Source organism: Pestalotiopsis fici (genome assembly GCF_000516985.1).
Source record: "Pestalotiopsis fici W106-1 unplaced genomic scaffold PFICI_Scf_4, whole genome shotgun sequence".
In the NCBI taxonomy this organism is placed as follows: domain Eukaryota; kingdom Fungi; phylum Ascomycota; class Sordariomycetes; order Amphisphaeriales; family Sporocadaceae; genus Pestalotiopsis; species Pestalotiopsis fici.
In genome coordinates, this window is record NW_006917094.1 from 1,202,949 (window position 1) to 1,225,210 (window position 22,262).

The window sequence follows — 22,262 nt, forward strand, 5'->3', positions numbered from 1 at the left end:
CGTCATGGTATAGAAGGAATCGGGAACTGCCTCGTCTTTGTGATGTTGGCTCTGTTTGGGCACCATTTAACGACTTGTTCATGAATAGCTTGGCGCTGGAAGTGCATCGTTTGGCGGTAAAGCCTAAAAGCGTATATCACGAAAGAGGGTGGTTTCTGTCGAATGAACCATGTAGACTATAATACAAGACTTTGAACAATATCTCGAGCATATTGAACTTGTTGACTGTTTTACATTTGTCGTCTGAATACGGTTGAGAAATCAATGATTTTCACACTTTTATTTGTACGCCAAGGGTCGGACTTGTTGCAATCCAAGTCAGGTTTATGATCGACATGTTTTTCACTAGCCTTTCTACTTGAAAATAATCTCCGTGGGGTCCTTCGTCGTTCACAAGATTCTACCAAACATATCTAAAGTGGATATTTTGACGATCAGTCAAATCCTTGAAGTCCGTGTCTTCGTGTACGCGTTCCCCAGCCGTGGCATCAATTCGATCACGCCGGCAATTCTCCCAGTAACAGTACCCCGCATACATGGCGATGGTAATGATGGAAAGGACATAGCTTCCCAAGATGGCACCGGTCCCAAGGGGGTATAGCGGAGCTTGATCATCCTTGAAGAAGTGTGGCGCTACGATATTGGATACTGATCGCGAGTTGTCAGCAGAATCCGGTCCGGTCTTGGAGAAGGACGAAGTAACTTACTGCAGTAAGCAATGAAAACGATTGCTTGCACGGTCACCTTTTTCGTGTGACCAGCAATGTTTGTCACGTTGAGTGCCAACATGACGATATAAGGCCCGAGGAAGAATTTGGCCATCCACAGAGCGGCCAGGCGGCCCCCAATGGCAGTAATCGGCAGGGTGTACAAGAAGATGGAGGCAATCATGCCAACAAGTTCGCCCAAGATGATGATGGGCACGCGGCATTGTAATTTGGGCCATTTTCGCGTCAGGTACCAGACACCGCCGTTGCAGAGATACGCGGAAATGGTGGCGACGACGCCTTCGACCATGGCTAGGAGGAGGGCCCGGCGTGAGCTAAAGCCAAGACCCTTGATAATGATGCTTTGGAAATCTAAAAGAGTGGGAATAGGTCAATACTGAATACAGTCCGTCGGTATCACATGAATGCTTAAACATACTAGTCAGGGCACCGTTGGGAATACTACAGAAGATGTTGAAGGCAAACATCAACCACGTTTTCGGGTCGGTAAAAGCCTCAATCACCTGCTCCTTCTTGAACGTCTTGTTTTCGATACCGGCCTGGTTTGCCCGGAGCCGCTCCACCGTGATGGCCTTTTCGCGCTCTGTAACAAACTTGGCTCGAGCCAGGTTGTCGGGGAGGAAGATGCCGAGCACAATGGACCACACCAGCGAGATGGAGCCAAAGATGATAAAGTACCAGCGCCACTGGCTGCCCCCGGTAATGGCACCGACGCTTTTGTTGTTCTTAGTGCTCTCAGTCTTGGTGAATTGATGGGCGAGGAAAGACTTACCCGTATCCAATAGGCCCGGAGAGGAAGACTGAGAGGTTTGTATACATGAGACCCGATCGGAGAGCTTGCTCACTGGAAGAGTCTCAATAAAGAAAGCTTTTTGATTGTTCACAATATGATACTTACTTTCTTGTATACCACATTGTCAGCATCAAGTAGCCTCCGGGGATGATTGGGGCTTCGAGGACACCCAAGAGGACTCGGAGTGTGATAATCGCTGGAAAACTTCGACTGTACGCCGTGGCGATGAGAATGATTCCCCATACTGTCCAAGTATTAGAATATGGTCCAAGGATGTTTCTGCCCAGGTACTTACAGAAAATCACACCAGACATGAGTTTGGCTATGGGTAGCTTTTGCACTACTCGGAGTCAGTAAAAGTCCATGTCCGTGATGATCACAATTCTTTGAGCCGCTATAATTCTCGCCAAGCAACCAAACACTTACATAAAGAGGCAGCAGGGAAACACCAGAATAAATAACCAAAATAAAAGGCGCTGCCGACCCAAGCGTATCGATCCCCCGTGGAATCGGTATCCTCCCTCATGCCATAGAGGGCACCGGTCGAAGTAGCAACCTTGTCGACAGCGCCGAGGATAATGTTGAACCAGAGAATCGGAATTAGTCTCCTGTCGAGTTTCCACCGCAGTGAAGCTTCCTCTTTCCGCGAGTAGGGCTCATTTTCCGAAAAGTATCCCGTATATGCTGCAGCAACATCGTCCTGCTGCCCAGGTTTGATTGCTTCCCTTTCCTCATCTGTGACGCTCGACGGTACTTTATGATCTTGCGACGCCATGGTGGGCAAACGACTTATACCAACAGCAACGCTATCAGTCTATATAAAAATATGTAGGAAGAGGAATTAGTGAATGGGCTTTTCCCATACTTTCAGAGCCGGTTAGCAACGCTTATAAGCATGCCCTCTCCAAGTGTCCCCAGTATCCTGACTGCGACTCGGGCTCGACTGGTTCTCATTGGGTGAGACTCGTATCGGGGACACTCTGACCAGCATGTCCGGGGGCTTATCTGCAATTCGGCTGTCTCCGGGTTGCTCGAACCACTGACAAAGTCGGTACAGCACAATAGAATACCCAAGCTCAACTCATTCTACCAAGTGGATTTGCCGTGCCAAAAAAACAATGGAGATTCGTCGGTCGGGTGCTGACCTAGCGCCCGACACGTTGTTGAAGGACCCCGACAGTCCTGAGAGGCACTTGCATACTTGATACTGTACCGAAGAACTTAAGGAAACAATGATACTTGTCATGTTCTGTGCACAGATTGCAATTCCTAGGATATTTTTCTCTTTGTAAAACGGGCCAAAGCATTTTCTACATGAGATAAGCCGTGGTTCATCATTTGAATCTATGCATTATGGCAGCTGTTGAATTAATTTCTTATCGAATACCAATGGCGAGATTGCTTCCCACATCTTCTCCCCTTTTGATTCTATCCCTGATATCTATGATGGCGTCTGCCAGTCTCTGTACACCATCTTGGATTTCTTCTTCTTCATGCCATGCCCAACAGACTCTGATGCATTTGGCGAAACCGCCATCCATCTCTGCCCTCGAAATACTTCCCGCATCGCCCGTGACAGCAAACATGTGGCCAAAGGCAACACGCAGCTGGTAGTCCTTGAAGGCAATAGCCGCAACTACCTTGGCAGCCGGAAGATCTTCTGGCAGGCTGAGATACGTAAAGAAACCACCTGCGGTCTCGGCAGTCGCGTCGGCAGGTTTGTTCACCTCGACCTTCATGCCTAGCGGTACCAGCAAATCGTCAATTGATTTCATGAGCACGTAGTAGCGTTTCCGGTACGTGGGGATCAGGGTATCGTTGATAAAATTTTGCAGATACCCGCTGCGCAGCATCTTGTCTACAAAGGTGGAAGTGAGATGAGCTGGCTGGCCGCCAGAACTGGAAGAGCCACTATGGATTCATACTAGTCAGCACATAGTCTCTAGTTGGACAGGACTGTCAGGGAAAACTTACACCTCTCCCAACTCGACTGCCATGGCAGGAGAGCAGTCTGCCCATCCGACTCTTACGCCGGGTCCAATGACCTTGGAAAACGATCCATTGCTCAGGGTATTACCCCATTTCGTGTAGCCAGGCATGGCTCGATCAACATCCACCAGCCGCGGAGGCACTCCAGACACGGCATTGTCGGGTGCCGAGGAGTCTTCAGGCCAGCGCAAAAAGTCGTACACGTCGTCGGAAACGACCAAGGCATCATACTGGCGGGCGAGGGACACCAATTCCTGTCGCATCTGCAAGGACAAGGTCTTGCCGCTTGGATTGGAAAAGGTCGGCACAAGGTAGATGAAGTACTTGAATATCTTTGGATACGTTGCGCCAGTCTTGAGAGTGGGAGCCGTCGTCGCAGTCGCACTGGCTTCGACGGCCTCGAGCTCGCGGCGCAGAAACTCAATATCCAAACCCTCCTTGTCGTCTTCGGGCACGCCGCGCAGTTTGCCCTGGAACCCATTGTCCTCGAAGATCGGACAGGCGAGGAAATACGTCGGCTCCACCATGAAGACGGCCCGCGTATAGATGGGATCCGAGAACTTTAAGAGCACGTTGGCCAGGTTCCCCGAAGCGCCGTTGGTGATGCATATTCTGTCCTTGGTCGTCGGAGCGCAAGACGTGTACACGGACGATAGCCATTCGGCGATGCTCTCCCGCAGCGGTGGGTGTCCCGCGTGCGGCCCATAGATGAGCGCCGTCGCGCTCTCCTTGTCGGACGTTAGAATCTCCTCGGCGCCCTTGAGGAGACCCTCTCTGGCGAACAACCGAGGACTCGGCCATCCTAGTTGAAGATTGATCAACGACCTCGCGTTTGGTGCTGGCTGGGAACCCATTTTTGACCGTTCGACTCGACTGTCAATCTATGCCCGACCTGGTGAGAACTCAAGTTTTCCCGTATGATGAAAACTGAGTTCGGAGCTGCGATGTTGGAAGCATATAAGTGGCATGGATTATCCACACGCCAACGGCTCTGGATCGGAGCTTGTTCTGATCTACGGTCGGAGGTCCCACCGGCACCGAGAGACCGGAGTGTAAGTCCCGGACCCACCCAGCGGATGTGGGACTCAAATGATTTCCAAGCTCTTGTTTGCCAATATAACTGAAGTCGGTCGAAGCTCAATAGTGTTGATAGATGGTTTCAAGCACCGCTTGCTACAACATAACATACAGGCAATACAGAAGTAAGAAACAGAGATGACACGGGACTATTGGCACTGTATGGAGATCAGGCCTGTATGGACATGATGTACCCGAATGCTCGCCCCCACTAATCACCGCACGAAGCCCGAACACGCCTATCATCGGATCCTCGGCCAAGCTCCCGAAGGCTGTCGCACCAAAATGTCCGACAGGGTAGGATCATGACTGAGTGGTCTAACAAGTATGATCTATTGATGGACATGAGATGTGCGATCTTTTCGGACTCGGAAGTCGGCCGAGGCAAGTCCACGGCTTGGATTATGTATGCTTTCATGCTGCTAATTCCATGTCCGTCGTCGGAGGGAGGGATCACCATGATACTTGACGGGCTCTCTGTATTGGAAAAATAATAATAATAGTACACTTGAATTGAGATTCTATACTGTTACCATTAGAAAAACTATTTTCTGCCGATTATTGACTAAGAAAGCGGCTTGTTCAAACATGGCACAAAAGTATGCAGACATCCAGTCCGAAAAGGACGCCTTTGCCGCAGAGGTGGAGAGTATCAAGCAATGGTGGCAGACAGACCGCCAGAAGCACATCCAAAGGTATCTTGTGAAAATTGATTTCCCTGCGCTATACGTGTTCGTGATGCTCATCATGACAGGCCGTACACTGCGGAATCAATTGCCGCCCTTCGCAACATTGGCTTCAAGATCGAGTATCCATCTAGTGCCCAGGGCCGCAAGCTTTGGCGCCTACTGAATGAGCACAATGAAAAGGGCACATATGATCTCACCTTTGGCACCACGGATCCCCTCATTGCCAAGGAGATGCCCAAGGCCGGCGGTAAGACCTGCTTGTGTCGTCTTTTTTTTTTTACAGAGAACCGCGGCGACTGATCATATTTCTGTAGTACAAACCGTCTATGTATCGGGTGCACTTTGTGGACTATCGCAAGCTGCCTGGCCTGGTGCGGACCATGCCGACTACCCGGCCGACCTGGTGCCGTCTGTCGTGAAGCGCATACTCAACACTCAGCTGTTTCACGATCAGAGACAGACACAATTGCGGATGCGTTACAATGAAGAGGACAGAAAGTCCCTCGAGAATCTTGACTACCTGCTTCCCATTGTTGCCGATGCTGACATGGGATTCGGCACACTCACTGGTTGCATGAAGTTGACTAGAAGCTTTGTCGAAGCTGGTGTTGCCATGATTCATATTGACGACCTGGCGCTAGGACTCAAGAAGTTCACCAATGGAGAAGGCAGAACAATTGTCCCGACGAGAGAGTACTTGGACAGGCTGACCACGGTGAGAATGACGTTTGACATCATGGGGTGAGTTTCCTACGATCTGAAAGACCAGCGCGTACAACTGCTAACGAGTCGTCTCAAAAGAGCGGACACGATGCTGCTGTGTCGATGTGACAGTGATAACGCCGAGTTCATCACAAGGTATAGAATCGTCATGGTGTGATTGAGCAGGCAGAAGATGCTGACTCATCTAAAGTGTGATCGACCCCCGGGACCACCCATACGTGTTGGGAGCAACCAAGCAAGTGCCTACCTTTATCCAAGCACTCGACGAGGGCAAGATTGCAGGAAAGGATTATTTGACTGTCAAGTCAGAATGGAAAGCCGCCGCCGCATTGATGACCTTTGACGAGGCCGTGAAAGCCGTTGCCAGTGACGAGCAGTACACCGCATACATGTCGGAAGTCAATGACAAAATTGTAGCTCTCCAGGAGCGCAAGGCCATTGCGAAGCGGGTTGTGGGTTATGAAATCACATTTGACTGGGAGCTGCCACGCCTTCCGACGGGCCAGTACATGTGGAAGTGGTGCACCAAGGCCGTCATTGACCGGTGCATTCTCGCCGCGCCGCTGGGTGATGTGACGTGGAGTCGGCAGGGTATGTCCAAAAGCCACCTTTCCATGCTATAGACGGGATTGCTGACCACTTGAGAATAACAGACAAGCCAAGTAAGACTTTGCCTCCATCAGGTTCATGTAAGGACGCAAGCAAGACTAACAAGGTATCACAGACAAGAAGGATATGCACGACTTCCACACGAGCGTGCGAAAAGTTTTCCCCGGTCGTCTGTTCGCATTTGGCTACACTGGCGCCTACGATTACACCAAAAACGGGTACACTCAAGCAGAGATGGAGTCGTTCCCCGCCGATATCGCCAAGCTGGGTTGCGTCTGGCAGGTCCAGCCCATCTGGGCGACGCAGGGCCTCAGTCTCCACGCCAAGGAGTTTGCCGAGAGCTTCAAGAAGGGGGGCATTGCTTGGTATATGCGCGACGTGGCGGCCCCGGCCCGGGAGAAGATGGCCACGGACAAGTATGGTAAGCCTCAGGCCAGGGGAGACTACCTGGCCGATGCCTTTTTTGATGTGGTTGCAGGACTCGATATTGTGGAAAAGGCGTAGAGTCCTAGTAATTCATGGATCAAAACAAGTAATTTTGAATGAAAAGCAAGAAACTCGTACTTTCAGTTAGCTTTCATCCTACACACGAATGAAGTGATGTGTGTGTATTCTGTTCTGCTGTACAGTGCAGGAATGGCGGTTCGCATAGAGTGGCTGACTGTTGGATGTCACTAGTCACCATTGTCAAGGTAGAGGTGTTGTGGTGAGGTATCAGCTACATAGTTTCTCTCCACCTTCCTTGTGATTTCTAGACAATGGAAACACAAGCTCTCATTGTGTGCCTCCGAGTCTTTCGTGCCATTTCTACTGCCCTTTGACACCCAAGTGCCTCCTTGAATGGCCTATGATTGCCCAGCCCAGCTGCGGTAACATTGTCAGCGATTCACATATAAATCAAACTGCCACAAAGGATCAAAGAAGGGTTGTTTTCCACGAGGAGTATGAGTGCTATAAATGGAACATGGTTGGGCTTGAATTCATTGTTCACTGCATTGTTACCATACGCCGCTTTTCTGCCTCAATAGGCAACAAAAATGCTGCTCATTGCGAAAACCCACTGATAAGTTGATCTGTGTCTGGAAAAGATGATTATTAGAGCAAAACCCGACCGAAAACCTTTTGTATGATATGTCACACGGAACAAAGGGAGATGAATCACTTGATTTTTAAGATACTCGTATGAAAAGCCTCCCGGCGTTGTGAATGGACACTGCAGTAAGCTGCTGAAAAGATTTCAAATATAAAAAGGCATCTGCTTTCTCCAATTTCAAGCTTCGTCATTGGAGTACAAGGATTAGTTCATTGTGCTCATCAGTCTGTCTCTTCCTCTCTCGCGTCTACCAGGAAACATAACTACACGTCTTCGACGAGCTTTTCCACAGACCACAACCTTGATAGCTCCTCTGTACCATGGACGCCATGGAAGATCCACGACCGTGGCTGATCAGACGGCTTTTACCCAAGCCCGAGTGGCACGTCGGACCCGGCAAATTGGCTTCCCTTGCTTCGTGTCCCATTCAACAATATGAGCCCATCGACGACGAGACCCCCCTGGCAGAGAACGATGAGAAGGCCCTTAGAATCGAAAATGATCTCAGGGCGTTTGTCACGGATGCTCTAGAGAACGGATCCCGGCGTGTCTTCAAGATCCCCGGCTTGAGTCTGCAGACCAGAGTGCGACTCGTCGGCCGCAGAAAACAGAGTGCAGATCGGAACCCGGTGCTCACATTGACCGTGGTGGTCAAAATGAGGGACGAAATACCACAATCGAGAGCCAATATCATCATGACCAGCTCCTACCTCGAGACGTGGAGGTGGATGAAGAGCAAGCATCGCGACAATATCGTCTTGAACTTTGTTCGGGAAAGCGATACAAGTATCTCAGAGAATCCCGACAACAAGTCTCGATGGCTCTGCGACTGGATTTCGATCCCTGCCGGCCGGAATGAAGGAGCTGATGGTTGTCCAGATTCAGAACCTGAAAGTCCTTGGTACCTAGACAGGATTACATGGAGAAATCGTGGTCCACTGTGAGAAGACCATTACCAAAAAGCTTCGAGTGCTTGGTGATTTGGACCGGGAGACGCACCTGTTGCTTTGCACTTCAGGAGGGCATAGGGAGAAAATCACATGTTGGAGGACGCATCGATCTCATCACGCGCCAAGGCAATAGCTCTCCAGGTAAAGAGTGTGCTGAAAGTAGTAACTTATCAACAAATGTTCAGTCCCCATATAACAATTTTCTAATGTATTCATCTGTTCACAATGCAATTATTGATTATGAACAGTATCAGCAAGACTACTTAAATTAGCTTCCATGTGTGCTGAATATGATCCAGTTATGTCCAGGCAACGCAGGCGCAAGAAGTAGGATCAGCATGGACAGGAAGCCGACAGCCATACCAATCCGGCCTGACATGTTAGAATCGACAATCGATAATGCTCGATGCCTTAGTCACGTGTTTGTATCATTTCCTGGTCAACACAAAAATGTACATTGTTTAAATGACTTCTTTTACATTTAGCGTAGTATAGATGTGTATCGCGTAGAGTATCCGCAGCTTGAAAGAAGCTATCGCCAAGATTCATCATTACTCGCATATACAAACACCTGCTCGTAACCACTAGATGGCAGCCTTGGCAAGGTTGTTGGTAAAGGTAGAATCCTTGAACGGCACCGTGGCATCGCCAAAGTCGGTGTTCTCGAGGGCCGTCCGGGCAGCATCGGTCAAGCTGTCCCACGCAATAAGCGGCTGCTCTCCGCCCTTGGTCGACGTGGTGCCGAGCTGGTGGTTGACGGGCCAGGTGCTAAAGTACTGGATCTTGGGCCGGCTGCCGTCGAGCGGGAAGTCGGACGTGATGACGTCAAAGTCGCCGTGGGCCGAGGTCGCGAGGCCCTTGATGGTCTGCGACGTCAGGTTGTCGATCCAGACCACGATGCCCTCCCAGTCGTGGCGGTGACCCAGGCCGCTTGAGGGAGAGTCCTTGGGCATGTACCTTTTTGAAAGACGGGGCGTCAACATTTGCTGTGAATATAGAGAGGTACAGATGGAAAGAAAACTCACCAGGAGTACATGAGTGCGTAGTAGTCTCCATATTGTGTGCCACGGGCGTAGACCTGGCCAGGGCTGGAGCTACATCCGTCACTTGAGCCACCAGAGGGAGCTAGACCACCGCTTTGAAGAACGAGCACGATTAGCGATATTCAACAACTAAAATCGTCCCAAAGATCATCATACCCAGTGTTACCGGACGAGTCCACGGCCGGGAACGGTACACAGCCGTTGACAACGTAGAGCCATGGCTTGTACTTGAGGAGCGCGGTGCCCAGATCGCCGCTCGGGACGGCTTGGGCAAAGCCGACGACGGCGTCGTGGGCGATCACGGCGCGAGGCTCCAACGGGGCAGCGAGCGTAGCTCCCGCAAAGGTGGTGAGAAGGGCGGCTACCTGACCAACACGCATTTTTCCGTCTTTTGATTTTTCTTCTTCTTTTCAAGCTTGACGTTCTCGAGACAGGAGGAGGGGGAGGGCTACCTGAGCTCTCCCCCTCTATAGGAGAATGGGTCGTATAGGCACTATTTATTTCAATGGCGTCCCCCAAAGACACCACCACCACTAATATGAGGACCGACGCCGAGCTCCCGGAGCTCGTCTATTGGCTTTCTTCTTTTCCCCAACATCACAGGCCAGGAACGATGTCCGTCCGTCTCTACCAAGACCTACTATACATAGCCAGCTTTGCTTGGCCAGCGTCGCATTGGGAGCTATGTGGTAGCAGCAGTCAGTGGTCACCCCTCCCTTTTCCCTCTCTTTTCTTTTAGATTTCGACGACGCATGGTCAAATGCAGATCCCTCATTTGCAGAAACCAGATGCTCATCTGTTCTTGGGTTGTACCATGTAGGAATGGGGGATTCGGGAAGTTGGCTTGAAGGCAGGGGTCTTCTCCACATTTTCATCCAGGGGGGCACTAAGCACATGAAGAAAACTGACCCCAAAGGAGGATAGATGGTGGGCTTGGCAGATCCCAGAGCAGTTGGCATCGTCCGAGGTGGTAGTGGTTAGCGAGCTGATGAGAGAGAAATGGAATTTCCTTTTGGGCAGCCCAATTAAGTTACGGTAGTTGGGCCACGTTGTTGTTGAAGGGAAGAGAGAGATTTGAAGCGGAGCTGGGGTTTTTATTTCCTTGCTCGAGTTTTCCGCCCTGGTTGGGAAAGAAAACTTTCATGATAGAATCTAAAGATGCTGGACCTGTGAGTATTTGTTCTCGCTTGGCTCCGCCGCCATTGCAGGTTTAGATCAACAGGGGGCATACAAGCGAAGAATTGTGGGAAGAAAACGTGGGCTGCATTCTTCTTCCTTCTTTTTAAGCTTGTCCTATCGGCAACCATGTTTAGCAGAGATCCAGCTGCTTTTCAAGCCGAAAAGATCCCCACCCTAACCAATGTCATGCAACTTCGCCCCGAGAATGATGGTGTGTACCGGCACTGGACCGGTATTGGGGGCTTTTTTGTGGATGAAAGACTTGTATGATTACTGGTGCGAATATGCCCTGCGGTCGTTTCCCACATTGGTCGGTTGGCAGCGCTTGGCTTGACACTTTGTTATACCACAGGTCATGGTAGAATTTCAATCACATGGTGAGATGAATTGGCCAATGAATCAAGGCATTTGCGATGCATGTTTCTTTGGCCACGCGCATTCGTCAATTCGAATTGGTAGTAGAGATTGCTGCAGTGCAAGTGGTACCTTGGAGACCCGACTGCCCGACAACTTGGAATACACCTATGTTCTTGACGATATTCACAATCTACGCCAGCGAGTATCACATTACAAAAGTCCTTACTGGCGAGGGGATCAAAGCTCACACAACTGATTGATAAGAGTTAATTTATATATTGGATCTGTATTATCATGGTCGCGTATCATTGATAGGACCAAATTAGCTCCCGTCAAGCTATAATAGACTCTGTCGCTGCTCATTAATATAAAACTCGATGAACCTGCATCTGCTTCCCACCTTCCCTTCTGGCTTATCTAAGTCGGATTGTTCGACCTACAGCAGCTAACCAACGGTACCAGAGTTATCAGCACAGCTAAATGCGGAGCCAATCTCGCCAGAAGCGTAAGCTGCCTTGATGGAGAGCACAGTCGAGTACCTATTGATAGTTTCTTGTTAGTCATCCAACTCCAATGGAATGCCGGAAAAGCCATGGGACAACTTACGTTCCACCAATGCAGATGAACAAGCCGAGAACGATAAGGAAGCAGTGGAATCCGTACTGAGCCTTTTGCCAGAGACTTCCCTTTCTGTATGACGAGAAATCATACAGCCACAGGACGCCGGGGATACTAATGGCCATGGGCGCAAAGCAGATGGAGCCCGTCAGGGCAATCAGGTAGTTGAAGATGGCAATGGCCTCGGCGAGGATAAAGGCAACGATGCCGAGGGAAATGGAACAGCCCAGCCACGTTACCCAGTGCGTCACGGTATTGGCCTGGAGGTGCTTGGTGCCGCGCAGGATGCGCACAAACAAGTACTTGGCCGCTACGTGCTGGTACAGACAGCCACTGACAATGAGACCGATCAGAGCGATGCCGTATGCCACCTTTTTCAACGTGCCGCCGGCGCTGCCCAGCGAAGGGTTGGCTACCCATTGGCCGCACCATCGGTAGACGACCAGCGAAAAGGACAGGTACATGGCGAGGACCAGTCCCATGCAAATGTACAGAGACTTCTTGTAGTCACGAGGGTTACGCATCTCGGAGATGACTGGGAGGAAGGCAGAAGTTCCGGCCGAGGAGACGAAAATGGTTGCCGTCGCCGTCATGCCGGCCACAAAGCTCGGGTACGCAATGGCGTAGTAACCGAGCTCGTAGTCGCCCTCCTGCGGCGCGGCGGCGGGACGATCCCGCAGCGTCACGCCAATGACGACGACGAGGATGGCGATGAAGATGGAGAAGAAGCCGACCCAGGTGAGCCAGCCGATGTTGCGCAGGGTTCGGACCGACGCCGCCGCCGTGATGATGACGAACGAGATGAACGACCACCACACTGTGCAGGCGGCGTGGTCGGAGAGCGCGTTGAAACCGACTGACAGGCCGACGATGCCACTGCCCGTGCAGAGAATATAGGCGACCAGGTAGAGGAAACCAATGAGCTCCTTCAGCGCGACACCACCGACTTTTTCTCCCATATCCGCCAGAGCTGTTTTATTCACGTTAGCATTTGTGTTTGCTCGCCCGCTAGATAAGGATGGCTTGAAACTTACAGTGACATTCTGGGTGCCTCGTCTTGAAGTTACCCTGAAGGACGGCAGTGTCTGTGAAGATTGCGTCAGCAGCAGTCCACATGATGATAAAAGAGTATCTCTCTTACAAGTATTCAAGAGTTGCCAGCCTACAACGGACAGGGCGCCGCCAACAGCACCCTAGCTGTACATGGCCGTCGGGATGGAGAGGACACCAGTCGCAAAGATGATCTTGAGAAAGATGATAGTCGCCCGCTGCCAGCTCACATTCCGGAAATCGACGCCATCGGCATTCTTCTGAAACACCTCGTGGCTCTCCAGCTCGGCCTCCTTCAGTGAGCCATTGCCGTCGCTCACGGCGGGTGTCGCCGGCGAGATGTCGAGCTTCTCGTTCTTGGCTTCCGACGTGGTCGCCATGATCACTGTTGTGAATTAATCAGTCCCTTCCCGAGTCCGGCTGGAAAGCAAGTGTCGTCGATTTAAGATTGGCCCTGGGCGTGGGTTGGGGATCGCAGAGTCCTAAATGTGTGGTTGCAACGAGCGGCAGGGGGAGCTTCTTGCAGGTATTTATCATGTACCACGGACCAGTTAGAGATTGGCGGCGGTGGTGGCACCCCAACCACTATCATCATATCTACGCATGTACATCATGACAATGAGAGGCACCAGTCCAGACTCTTGTGGAACTGATCGGAGCCCTGCGAGAGGGCATGCGGAATAGTGACCGCAAAGACAAGGGGCGGCTACATGCTCCCAAGGCCATTATCATTTCAAAGTGCAGCTTTCAGTGTGTTATCTCGAGATCCTAGGGTAGATCTGCCCAGGAACACCCAAGCTCTGGGCAAGATAGCAAGCTCTACGTCCAATCAGAGATGTGCTCGGTATAAGAGCTGGAGAGGTGATATCGGCAGATACCACAGTAGACTGCTCTACATGGGGGCTGCAAGTAGTATCTAATCCGACAGCTTTAACGATTTGGTACCAAGATCGACGCCATAAATGCAATAGACACGGCCAGTTATTCGGAACGAGTGGAGATACGGAACCATGAGTTGTCGGCCGCAGGCTTGGGTATTGGGTTGTTGGGGTCGTGAATGGGGGTTGCATATCTCTTATCAGCGCTGAGAGCGATCGGCACGTCCGATGGAGCACGGGGGAATTGGATAAGGGCACACACTTTGCGCTGCAGGCTGACGATGACTTTTCCCAGTACGGACAAGCTATGCTTCAAAATCATTATCAATAACGAATTCATGACCCTTTTCATTGTCTTTCATAGTCCACCCAACCTCGACGGGCTCGCATTACTTGCATTGGTGGTGCATGCGGCCACGCGCAAACACGTTTCCACTATCCATAATCCTACTATAAACTTAAAAGAACAACCCCGACCCGGTAGACTGGTTCGGCTTCTAGTCCATCTGTCAAACAACGTGCGCATGCAAGGTTCCGTAAGGCTTTTATCTGTAAAGGGTCAAGTGTTTCCTGGTGTACGGTAGATAGTCTTTGCTCGATTGATCATGTATCGTGCTTATCGCGTGGCAATGTCGGGCATCATATCATTATTATAATCGACCAGGCTCCAGACAGAACACTAGTGTAAGTGGTTGAAGTACGGGCACGGGCCATCTTTCTTGTCTTCAATGCTATTATATTCCAGTGTGCCCTTGCTGGCGTCGTCGACATGTTGCAAGTCTTTTTGATACACTTGCCTCTCATACTGTTTTCACACCAACACGGGCGACCTTGTATTCCACTGTCATGGAAAGCTTGAGAAATCCCGAATTCGAGGAAAGTGCTTCCATGCTTGGCTAACAATCACAGCTTTAATTGTCACCGAGATATCCTTCAACCCAACTCGACGTCGGCACGCTCGAGAGACGCGAATCGTCAAGCTAGCACCCGTCGACTAAGGGACAAAAAATATAAGCAATGTCTCTACCACCGACAGAAGCCGTGGCATAGCTATCATTCCCGTCATAAACCCGACTGGCATCCAAACGACTTGCAGTGGCCATACACAAAGGCTCCTGAACCTGGCAGGTCTCGTCCGCATGCGCGGTCTCCAAGGTCTTTACGACAACATGGAAAATAATATTTGGAGACAAATAGACCACGGAGAATCTCTTCCCGTTCTGCTATTGGATGTTGGCACACACAATACCTAGATGCTTTGTATCGCATTAGAAAATAACAATTCGCCCCCCCTGTATCGCGTTGTCTATGGGCATTGACGCCAGCATGGGAAACCATGAAGGGGTATCATTTGGTTGCCAACGAATCTGGTGTCGGATGCGTGAACTAATCGATAGGGTATTCATATTCTTGTCAGGTCGTTGGTTAGTACAAGGTACGCACCGAAAATGATGGAAGAACTGATGGATGGAAAGTAAACGAGTGTCGTATCGATCTGACTGGCTAAAAAGACTGATGCTGATCGTGCAAGGTGATCACTCAATCTAGCATGTCAAAACGTACCTAGGTTAGGTAGCTACGAAAGTGGGATGTGGAAGAAGATGGAAAAGCCGCTGTGGCTGCGGTGGTATTGTACTACTGGTAGCACCTAATGTTAGTGTGTTGTGTAGTACTAGACAATTCTCCGTCGTACTGGAGGTTGAGCAGGACCTCATCAGCACTGTGTAGTCAACTTGTATTTATTCGTACAGCATGGGCTGTTTCTGAAGCTCCCCTCATGGTAGTCTCATCCCCGTGTTCAGTAGATGGTAGCGATGCGCTTTCTTGCAATAGATTCTGGTCAATCTGAAGCAAATCAGCCGAATAAGTGCTAGACCGCCATGGATCGAATCACGTTGATTTGATACTTGGCAGCCTATGCAAGTCCGTAACCAATCTTGTAAACACCACTCCCCAGCTTGTGATTTAGTTTTGCCTTCCATTCCGGGGACTAGTATCGACCTGACATGAAGCAACCACCATGGGGATAAGGTTCTCATGTCCCGCCCCGCATGATTTTCATATTTTCCCTTTTCATGATGTTGACACCCTTTCCAATGTGGAAGTTTTACCCTGTCAATGCCGAAATGTAGGAGGCATGGAGTAGTAGTGAATAAGGAGAATAATTGTCCAGACTGCAGCATCATGGTGTGGTCCTCATCGCCCCAATTTGAACCGCTTTCTGGCGCCAGGATTGCTTTATACCTTGGTCGTCAAGACACTATTCGTCGTCGCACTTATACACCTACATCACCACAAATCTATCATAGAATGCATCCCGAAATGTACCCAACAAATGATGGGCTGTCTGTGCACCATTGACAAATCTCGGCCTTGTCTGATCATGCGTATTAACATGCTCCACGAAAGTTCATCGATGGGCTTGCACAAGCAACCGCACGGACGCCTTGGTGAAAAGAACATTCAGGTCACGATTCTGTGAGATGATGTCAATTCACAGGCTCAGAGAAAACCAGGTAGCCTGAGGTAGACTGGACTCCAGCAAACAACCCGCAAAAATAACCATAGATCTTGGTTTCCGTGACTTTATTTTGCCTTTTTTACCCCAGACACGAGACCCCAGGGCCCACACGCCAGATGCCGCTACTGTATGTCTGATCGACCCGAATGAGGGGGGGCAGCCCTGCGACAAGACACCCTTATTTCTTATTTCCCCCTCTCGTCCTCGTCTTGAGATCTACGGTTCGTTTTCCGGTATAGATGAATTAGAGTCGCCGATTGGACGTGCGATCGAAACTCGATTGACTCCAAGCCACAAGTCGTGCCGCGCATGTCAGAGCGTCATTGGTTTGATTGGACGTGTCGTCATTATGCCGTGGCTCGTGCAGCGAAATTATTCACAGGATACGTTACGATTTACATGTTCTCTACACAAAATTATCCTCCAAATGACTGTACCGAAATTCTGAATTGTAAAAAAGTATCGTGGTTTCGAAAAACAGAATCACTCATATTTTCAGTATGGTACTTCAGCCACTGGACGTCGAGATGATCTCCTCTTGGTCGTATGTCAACAGAGTATGTTTGCCGATGTAAGCGAGCATTGCGTCAGTGCCTTGTTCTAGACTCTTCTGAGGATGTGTGAAGACTTCTTGTTCTATTCTGCCAATGCGACTATACTGTGTAGTGAGTAGCTAATGCCTCGATCCTGCTTAATCCAGTTTCTTGTCTGGGGGATCGACGTTCTCAAGTAAGGTAGCTTGGGTAGTAGTAATTGCCTGCTTCATAATTTGGACCCTGATTTGCCAATGGAGTCATCCACGAGTGAACACATTCAGTTCTCTCTGTCAATTTCCCTCTGGCTGCAGAAAATGACCCTCCAAGATGCTGTCAGCGTCTCACCGAGCCACGCCCAGACGCCGGTAGTTGGGTCGCAGGCTTGAGACCTTGCAGGGCTTTCACCAGGCTACGAGCAGACGGCCAAGCTTTTTGGGCGTCGCTAGCCGGCTCCGCACTTACCGTTTCAGTGATCTGGTGCGCTGTGACTGGCTGCTCAGGCCCTTCTCGGATCCCTGTAAATTGTATGTTCGAGGCACTAAAATCCTGTTTTAGTGGTATGACCTCACACGACAACCACGAAAGCAAGAGGACAAAGAAATGAAGAATCTTCTTTGGCGAATCGTCGTCCAACATGTTGTCTTGCATGATCAACCTTCCAAGTCGGCCAGGTATCCGTGACACGACTGATGCCCCGTTCAACGCGTGTCTTTCGGCTGTGCTCTTGACGCCCGACAAGTACCAGTCACCAATGCCCTCCCGCACAGCCCCGGCTGGCCAGTGCTGGGGCTATCCAGAACCAGAAACAACGAGCACACACGCATCTTTCCGTAGGACGGATGTGCGGCTTTGGTACAATTTGAGAAATGACTCCAAACAGGAAAGTAGGCAATGCCTCGTGCCCTGCTTGGCGACTGGTTCGAGGCGCCCCCCCTAGTCAATGGGCGTCATTCGTCATCTCGTGCGAGTGACGCAGACCTTGTTTGGCTGAGTTACCTGGGCAGGTAGGTAGTAAAGTGAGTGAGTCCTGATTGCCGATAAATACGTGTGCCGCAACCTGCCATATCCTGTTTCTGTCTTTCTATAGTCGACATTGTGCAACAAATCCTTCAGCCGAAACAGTCAGCATCAGCTTCTCAGTAGCCTTGCCAAGGGCACTGCCACCAAAGCGATACAACCATAAGCTACAACCACTTTCCAAGTGAACGCCTCCAACCGCCAAAATGATCTTGACTGATCTCTTTGCCATGATCCTCCGCCTCGCGGAGCTGGTCTTTGCCGCTATTGTTGCCGGTATCAACGGCGCCTATCTCCACTCGGTACACAACACCAGCAGCTGGTCCCAGGGACGCTTCATCTACACTGAAGTAGTGGCCGGCCTCGCCATCTTCCTCGCGCTGATCTGGCTCCTGCCCTTCTCGGGCAGCTTTGTCCACTGGCCCGTCGACATCTTCATCTCGATCCTGTGGTTCGTCGCCTTTGGCCTCATTGTCAACCTCTTGGGCGGCTCCTGCGGAGGCGCCTTCAACTGGGACAACATTGCCCTCCGCGGCAACGACCAGTGCGGCAAGTGGAAGGCCGTCATTGCCTTTGCCTTCCTGTCTGCCATTTGCTGGCTCGTCTCTGCCATTGTTGGCATCATCTGGGTCCGCGACCACGAGCGCCGCGAGTACCGCCGCCGCACCTGGGGTCGCAGCCGCGTCTAAGCGGTATATACCATTTACGACACAAAAAGCATGAGCGACCTACAGGCGCGCATTGCTGTACGAAATGCATGTCTAACTTCATGACGACGAAATAATTATCAGCATCCAAAAAACTATCAGTTCCTTTACCTGTGACGCATGGGTTCTACTCAATTGGGATCCCAGGTGGCGCAGGTCCTGTACATTATTCACCAGCACGAGTTACGATGATGGGAGTTGAGGTTTGCTTTGTTTCGAGTTACTATTATACCAACCACCCTTGGATGGCCATATCCACATATAACGCTGCGCGTTGAAATTGATACCTCTTGATACCCCCTTTTACCAATATCTACTCTTAATACAACATAATAGTACCATATTTACAAGTCCATACGTGCACGTGTTTGTTACAGTGTCAATCTTCGTGGAATGGGCTATGCCTCTCGGACCACGAAGTAAGTATAGGAAGTGTTATTTGCACAGTAATGCAGTTAAATGTAGCCCTTCTCTATATTTTGAGGATGTGACTAATATTCGTGCCATTATCTAGCGCAAGATGTCCTGAAGTGGTGATGATTGTGGCACAAAAAGATGAACGAGCCTCGCCCCGTCACTCTATTTGCGTGAGAGGGACAGCCTACCTGGTCTGTTCACAAGTACACTATTTGCTCTTTTTTCATGACATGTAATTCCTGTTGTAATGAATAATTGTTATTGAGATAATAGCCATTCAAAAGCTACGCGAGTAAATACCTATCCTATCAATTGACAGCGCGAAAACACTCTCCAAACTTGTACGATTTGCTCGCATTGGTCTGACATGGCAAGCATTGTGTGCAGAGCAGCCAATTATGTCGCAGTCCACAAACCAGAGTTAGGTCCAACAAAATGTTGATTCATTACATTACCCGAGTACTTTTCATAGTAAGCAGGGTGACATGTTGTACCATGAAATTCCGTGGTGTTATGGTATTGGAGACCTTCGGGCGCGTACACGTCTGTGTATACCGGGTATGATCCATACCTAGTTATGAGGCTTACAGTCCGTAGGTCATGTCAAGGGGATGGCCCGCGACGTCTCACATGTGGCGTTACTTCTATGACATGGGGGTTATTTTCACCGCTGTTACACATAAGCGAAAATCTAGCGTACATGCTTGCTTAGGGAATAACAATATGCCAGCACTGAGAGCTGAGTGTGAGGACCGATCTATCATTGTATTCAGCGATGCACGGACGACTGAAAAAGTTTGAGAAAAAACGTATCGGGCGAACAATAGATCATCATGAAAGCGACGTCTATGCATGACCAGCCACGTTTTTCTAATGTCGCGGCAGCTGCCGGCCGAAAGTTGAAGAGGCAGGCTGTGCCTCGGCTTTGAAAAGATGGTAGTCGCTTTGGTGCTGGTGATAATAGTGAGAAGGTTTTGGTCTGTAATCCCGAGCCAGCAACCAAAAACCTGGTGTGAGCAAAGTAAGGTACAGTTAACCGAACGGAACATGCAGCGCTTGGGGAGTTCCCGTCAACCTTGCCTGTTCCTACCGAGATCACGGGGTCTGTGGTCAGGGGTGCAATCGCCGGGAAGGAAGGGGGAAGTTTACCAGTTTTCTGCAAGTCCCAGGTTTTAATCGGCAGGTTCCCTAGAGAGGATCATGTATTATTCTGCAGCCGTGCTGACCGCCATCAATGGTTTGCCATGAGGGCAGGAAATCTCACACACACATTAAGCGATTATGGACATGGACAAAGAATGACGAGAGTGAAGCAGGGACTTGAAGCAACACAAGATTTCCAAGCCAAGCCAGTCCAAACTTGCCCGGGGGTGAGGCAGGTGCCAGTCCCAGCGCCGGAACATTTTCACCGGCGGCCAAATATGTATCTTTGCCCCACGGTGCCGCTATTCCGATATTACGGGGTACGTGCCCTGTATCGGACATGGGCAGTTGCCTTGCTTTCAGCTTGTTTTCTCTGGCTTGGGGATTCAAGTCTTCCACTTGCTCGCTTGTCTGGTGTCCGCCGTGTACGAGATACGTACATCCCAGGCTGTGGCTAATGACGGCATTCCGTCGTGTTGTGTCTACCTTGCGGCCATGTTCAACGATCAGTGATCGGTTGCATTAGCCACGTATTGCACAATACCTTGGGAGGATCTGCTGATGCCTCACGGGACCTTTTTTTTTTTTTCCTTGTTGATCTAGGTCTCGCCTGTTTCACTGAAGAGCCAAGCCCCGTTGCGGCAAATCCCCAAACCTAGTAGTGCTGCAATAAGAATTGACTTTGTTCCATGGCAGAAACGCAAGCAAGAAGGAAGATTTCGCATTCGAGCATCTGCGTAATAACGCTAGTACTAACCCAGAACTCCATGACGGCATTTGGCGGGGTGTTGAGCACGACCTTGCGTAAGAAGAGCTATAGGTGACGCCACAGCGCCACATCTTTCCCCACGTCTAGCGTGCTTCCAGCCACGATCTGCGAGACCTGTTCCCCTTTCTACTGTTGCAACGGGAAGCCGGCAACCCGCTAGGGCTGATCTACCGTGCATCCAGGGTGGGGCAGTTTTGAGTGGATGGCCAGTCTAGAATGAGCGTCATTCCGACGACGCATCTCTTTGGGGACACGACGACAACTTGTGCCTTGTTTGTATGCACAACAAGGACAGTTCCCACCTGTCGTCAATCGTATTTTGTGCATAATGGAGAATGGAGAAAACCTCTTGAGACGGGTCTAGGCTTTCGTAGTCTGACATTTCGTTGCTTGTCTAGTTTGGAATTGCCTTGATTTTTGCAAACATTTTCCCCGGCCGGAGCTTGCGACCTACATTAGTGTCTTGCTGGAGTACTCATGCCTCGCCCCGATACCTCATTCGATGCCGCTTGGACAATAACAAGATCTATGTGCCTTGGCCAAGTTGAAGCGGTACCTTGGGCCTTTGTCTTGCTGTGGCAATTTTGAATGTGCTGTTCCACAAGGGCATGTCTAGGTCTTGGTTCGTGAGCAACATGGCAGACGAGGCATGCGTGAACATCAAAGCCTACCGGATCAATTGAACGCAAGCTGTTTGCTCTTTGGCTCTATGATAGTGTACTCAATAGACCAGCACATCATGCTAACATAGCGCTCGAGGCGTGAGTATTAGCTACGAGTAGTCCTCCTGTACTCCACGATCTAACCATATTCCTCCCCCATCATCTGCTGCATTTGAGCAGACTAGCAACGTGCCGCTGTCAAGTCCGAGCTTGGGGAAACTGGAGCGCCTATCTATGTAGGGTCGTGTATAGTTGAACACCTTGATACCTAGGCAAACTTGAGCGCAAAACATGATGTCCGGTCGCCATGTGACGTTCGGGCAGCCAAGTTCAAAGTGCAAGAGTACATGCCTACATCCATGGATGGGGGTTACCTCGTAAAACCTAGTTCCCAACCCCGCTACCTATAGTGCACTATGTACACTACACACAACACATAACCGTTCGGCCCTGGAAGAATGTTTGAGATTGGAACAAGCTTGTCTCCAGCCATCGGGTGTTTCCACTCTGGCGGTTCAGCCCCATATGGGTACTTGCACAATTGCAAGCGTGGGTGAAGTTATTAGTGTACGTACCCCATCTTCTGCAATGTACACTAGCTGTTACCAAAAACATGACGATGTATGACATCAGAGCCTCGAATGCAACAAGCAAACGCCAAATGTGCTTGCATCTTGTTACTCAGTAGTAGCTCCGTGTCGTGATGTGACTACT

General features: G+C 50.2%; 8 protein-coding genes across 8 annotated transcripts; 3 read left to right on the plus strand and 5 right to left on the minus strand.

Moving 5' to 3' along the window:
- Positions 1 to 400: 400 nt before the first annotated feature.
- On the minus strand, positions 401 to 2,296 carry PFICI_06341 (uncharacterized protein; the record flags this gene model as incomplete). Its single annotated transcript, XM_007834922.1, has 7 exons — positions 401 to 648; positions 708 to 1,079; positions 1,147 to 1,442; positions 1,501 to 1,572; positions 1,627 to 1,765; positions 1,817 to 1,861; positions 1,948 to 2,296. 7 exons carry the CDS (start codon positions 2,294 to 2,296, stop codon positions 401 to 403), a joined length of 1,521 nt encoding a protein of 506 aa, XP_007833113.1.
- Positions 2,297 to 2,897: 601 nt separating this feature from the next.
- Positions 2,898 to 4,364, minus strand: PFICI_06342 (uncharacterized protein; the record flags this gene model as incomplete). Its single annotated transcript, XM_007834923.1, has 2 exons — positions 2,898 to 3,432; positions 3,496 to 4,364. 2 exons carry the CDS (start codon positions 4,362 to 4,364, stop codon positions 2,898 to 2,900), a joined length of 1,404 nt encoding a protein of 467 aa, XP_007833114.1.
- Positions 4,365 to 5,175: 811 nt separating this feature from the next.
- PFICI_06343 (uncharacterized protein) lies at positions 5,176 to 7,112 on the plus strand (the record flags this gene model as incomplete). The annotated part of the gene is made up of 7 exons (XM_007834924.1): positions 5,176 to 5,282; positions 5,342 to 5,523; positions 5,591 to 6,017; positions 6,078 to 6,134; positions 6,190 to 6,590; positions 6,653 to 6,661; positions 6,724 to 7,112. The coding sequence occupies 7 exons, from the start codon at positions 5,176 to 5,178 to the stop codon at positions 7,110 to 7,112; spliced, it is 1,572 nt and encodes a 523-aa protein (XP_007833115.1).
- A 909-nt stretch (positions 7,113 to 8,021) lies between these two features.
- PFICI_06344 (uncharacterized protein) lies at positions 8,022 to 8,645 on the plus strand (the record flags this gene model as incomplete). The annotated part of the gene is made up of 1 exon (XM_007834925.1): positions 8,022 to 8,645. One exon carries the CDS (start codon positions 8,022 to 8,024, stop codon positions 8,643 to 8,645), a length of 624 nt encoding a protein of 207 aa, XP_007833116.1.
- A 590-nt stretch (positions 8,646 to 9,235) lies between these two features.
- On the minus strand, positions 9,236 to 10,074 carry PFICI_06345 (uncharacterized protein; the record flags this gene model as incomplete). The annotated part of the gene is made up of 3 exons (XM_007834926.1): positions 9,236 to 9,608; positions 9,677 to 9,787; positions 9,851 to 10,074. 3 exons carry the CDS (start codon positions 10,072 to 10,074, stop codon positions 9,236 to 9,238), a joined length of 708 nt encoding a protein of 235 aa, XP_007833117.1.
- Positions 10,075 to 11,675: 1,601 nt separating this feature from the next.
- Positions 11,676 to 12,964, minus strand: PFICI_06346 (uncharacterized protein; the record flags this gene model as incomplete). Its single annotated transcript, XM_007834927.1, has 3 exons — positions 11,676 to 11,769; positions 11,837 to 12,818; positions 12,883 to 12,964. 3 exons carry the CDS (start codon positions 12,962 to 12,964, stop codon positions 11,676 to 11,678), a joined length of 1,158 nt encoding a protein of 385 aa, XP_007833118.1.
- A 77-nt stretch (positions 12,965 to 13,041) lies between these two features.
- On the minus strand, positions 13,042 to 13,278 carry PFICI_06347 (uncharacterized protein; the record flags this gene model as incomplete). The annotated part of the gene is made up of 1 exon (XM_007834928.1): positions 13,042 to 13,278. One exon carries the CDS (start codon positions 13,276 to 13,278, stop codon positions 13,042 to 13,044), a length of 237 nt encoding a protein of 78 aa, XP_007833119.1.
- Positions 13,279 to 18,056: 4,778 nt separating this feature from the next.
- On the plus strand, positions 18,057 to 18,539 carry PFICI_06348 (uncharacterized protein; the record flags this gene model as incomplete). The annotated part of the gene is made up of 1 exon (XM_007834929.1): positions 18,057 to 18,539. The coding sequence occupies one exon, from the start codon at positions 18,057 to 18,059 to the stop codon at positions 18,537 to 18,539; it is 483 nt and encodes a 160-aa protein (XP_007833120.1).
- Positions 18,540 to 22,262: the final 3,723 nt, after the last annotated feature.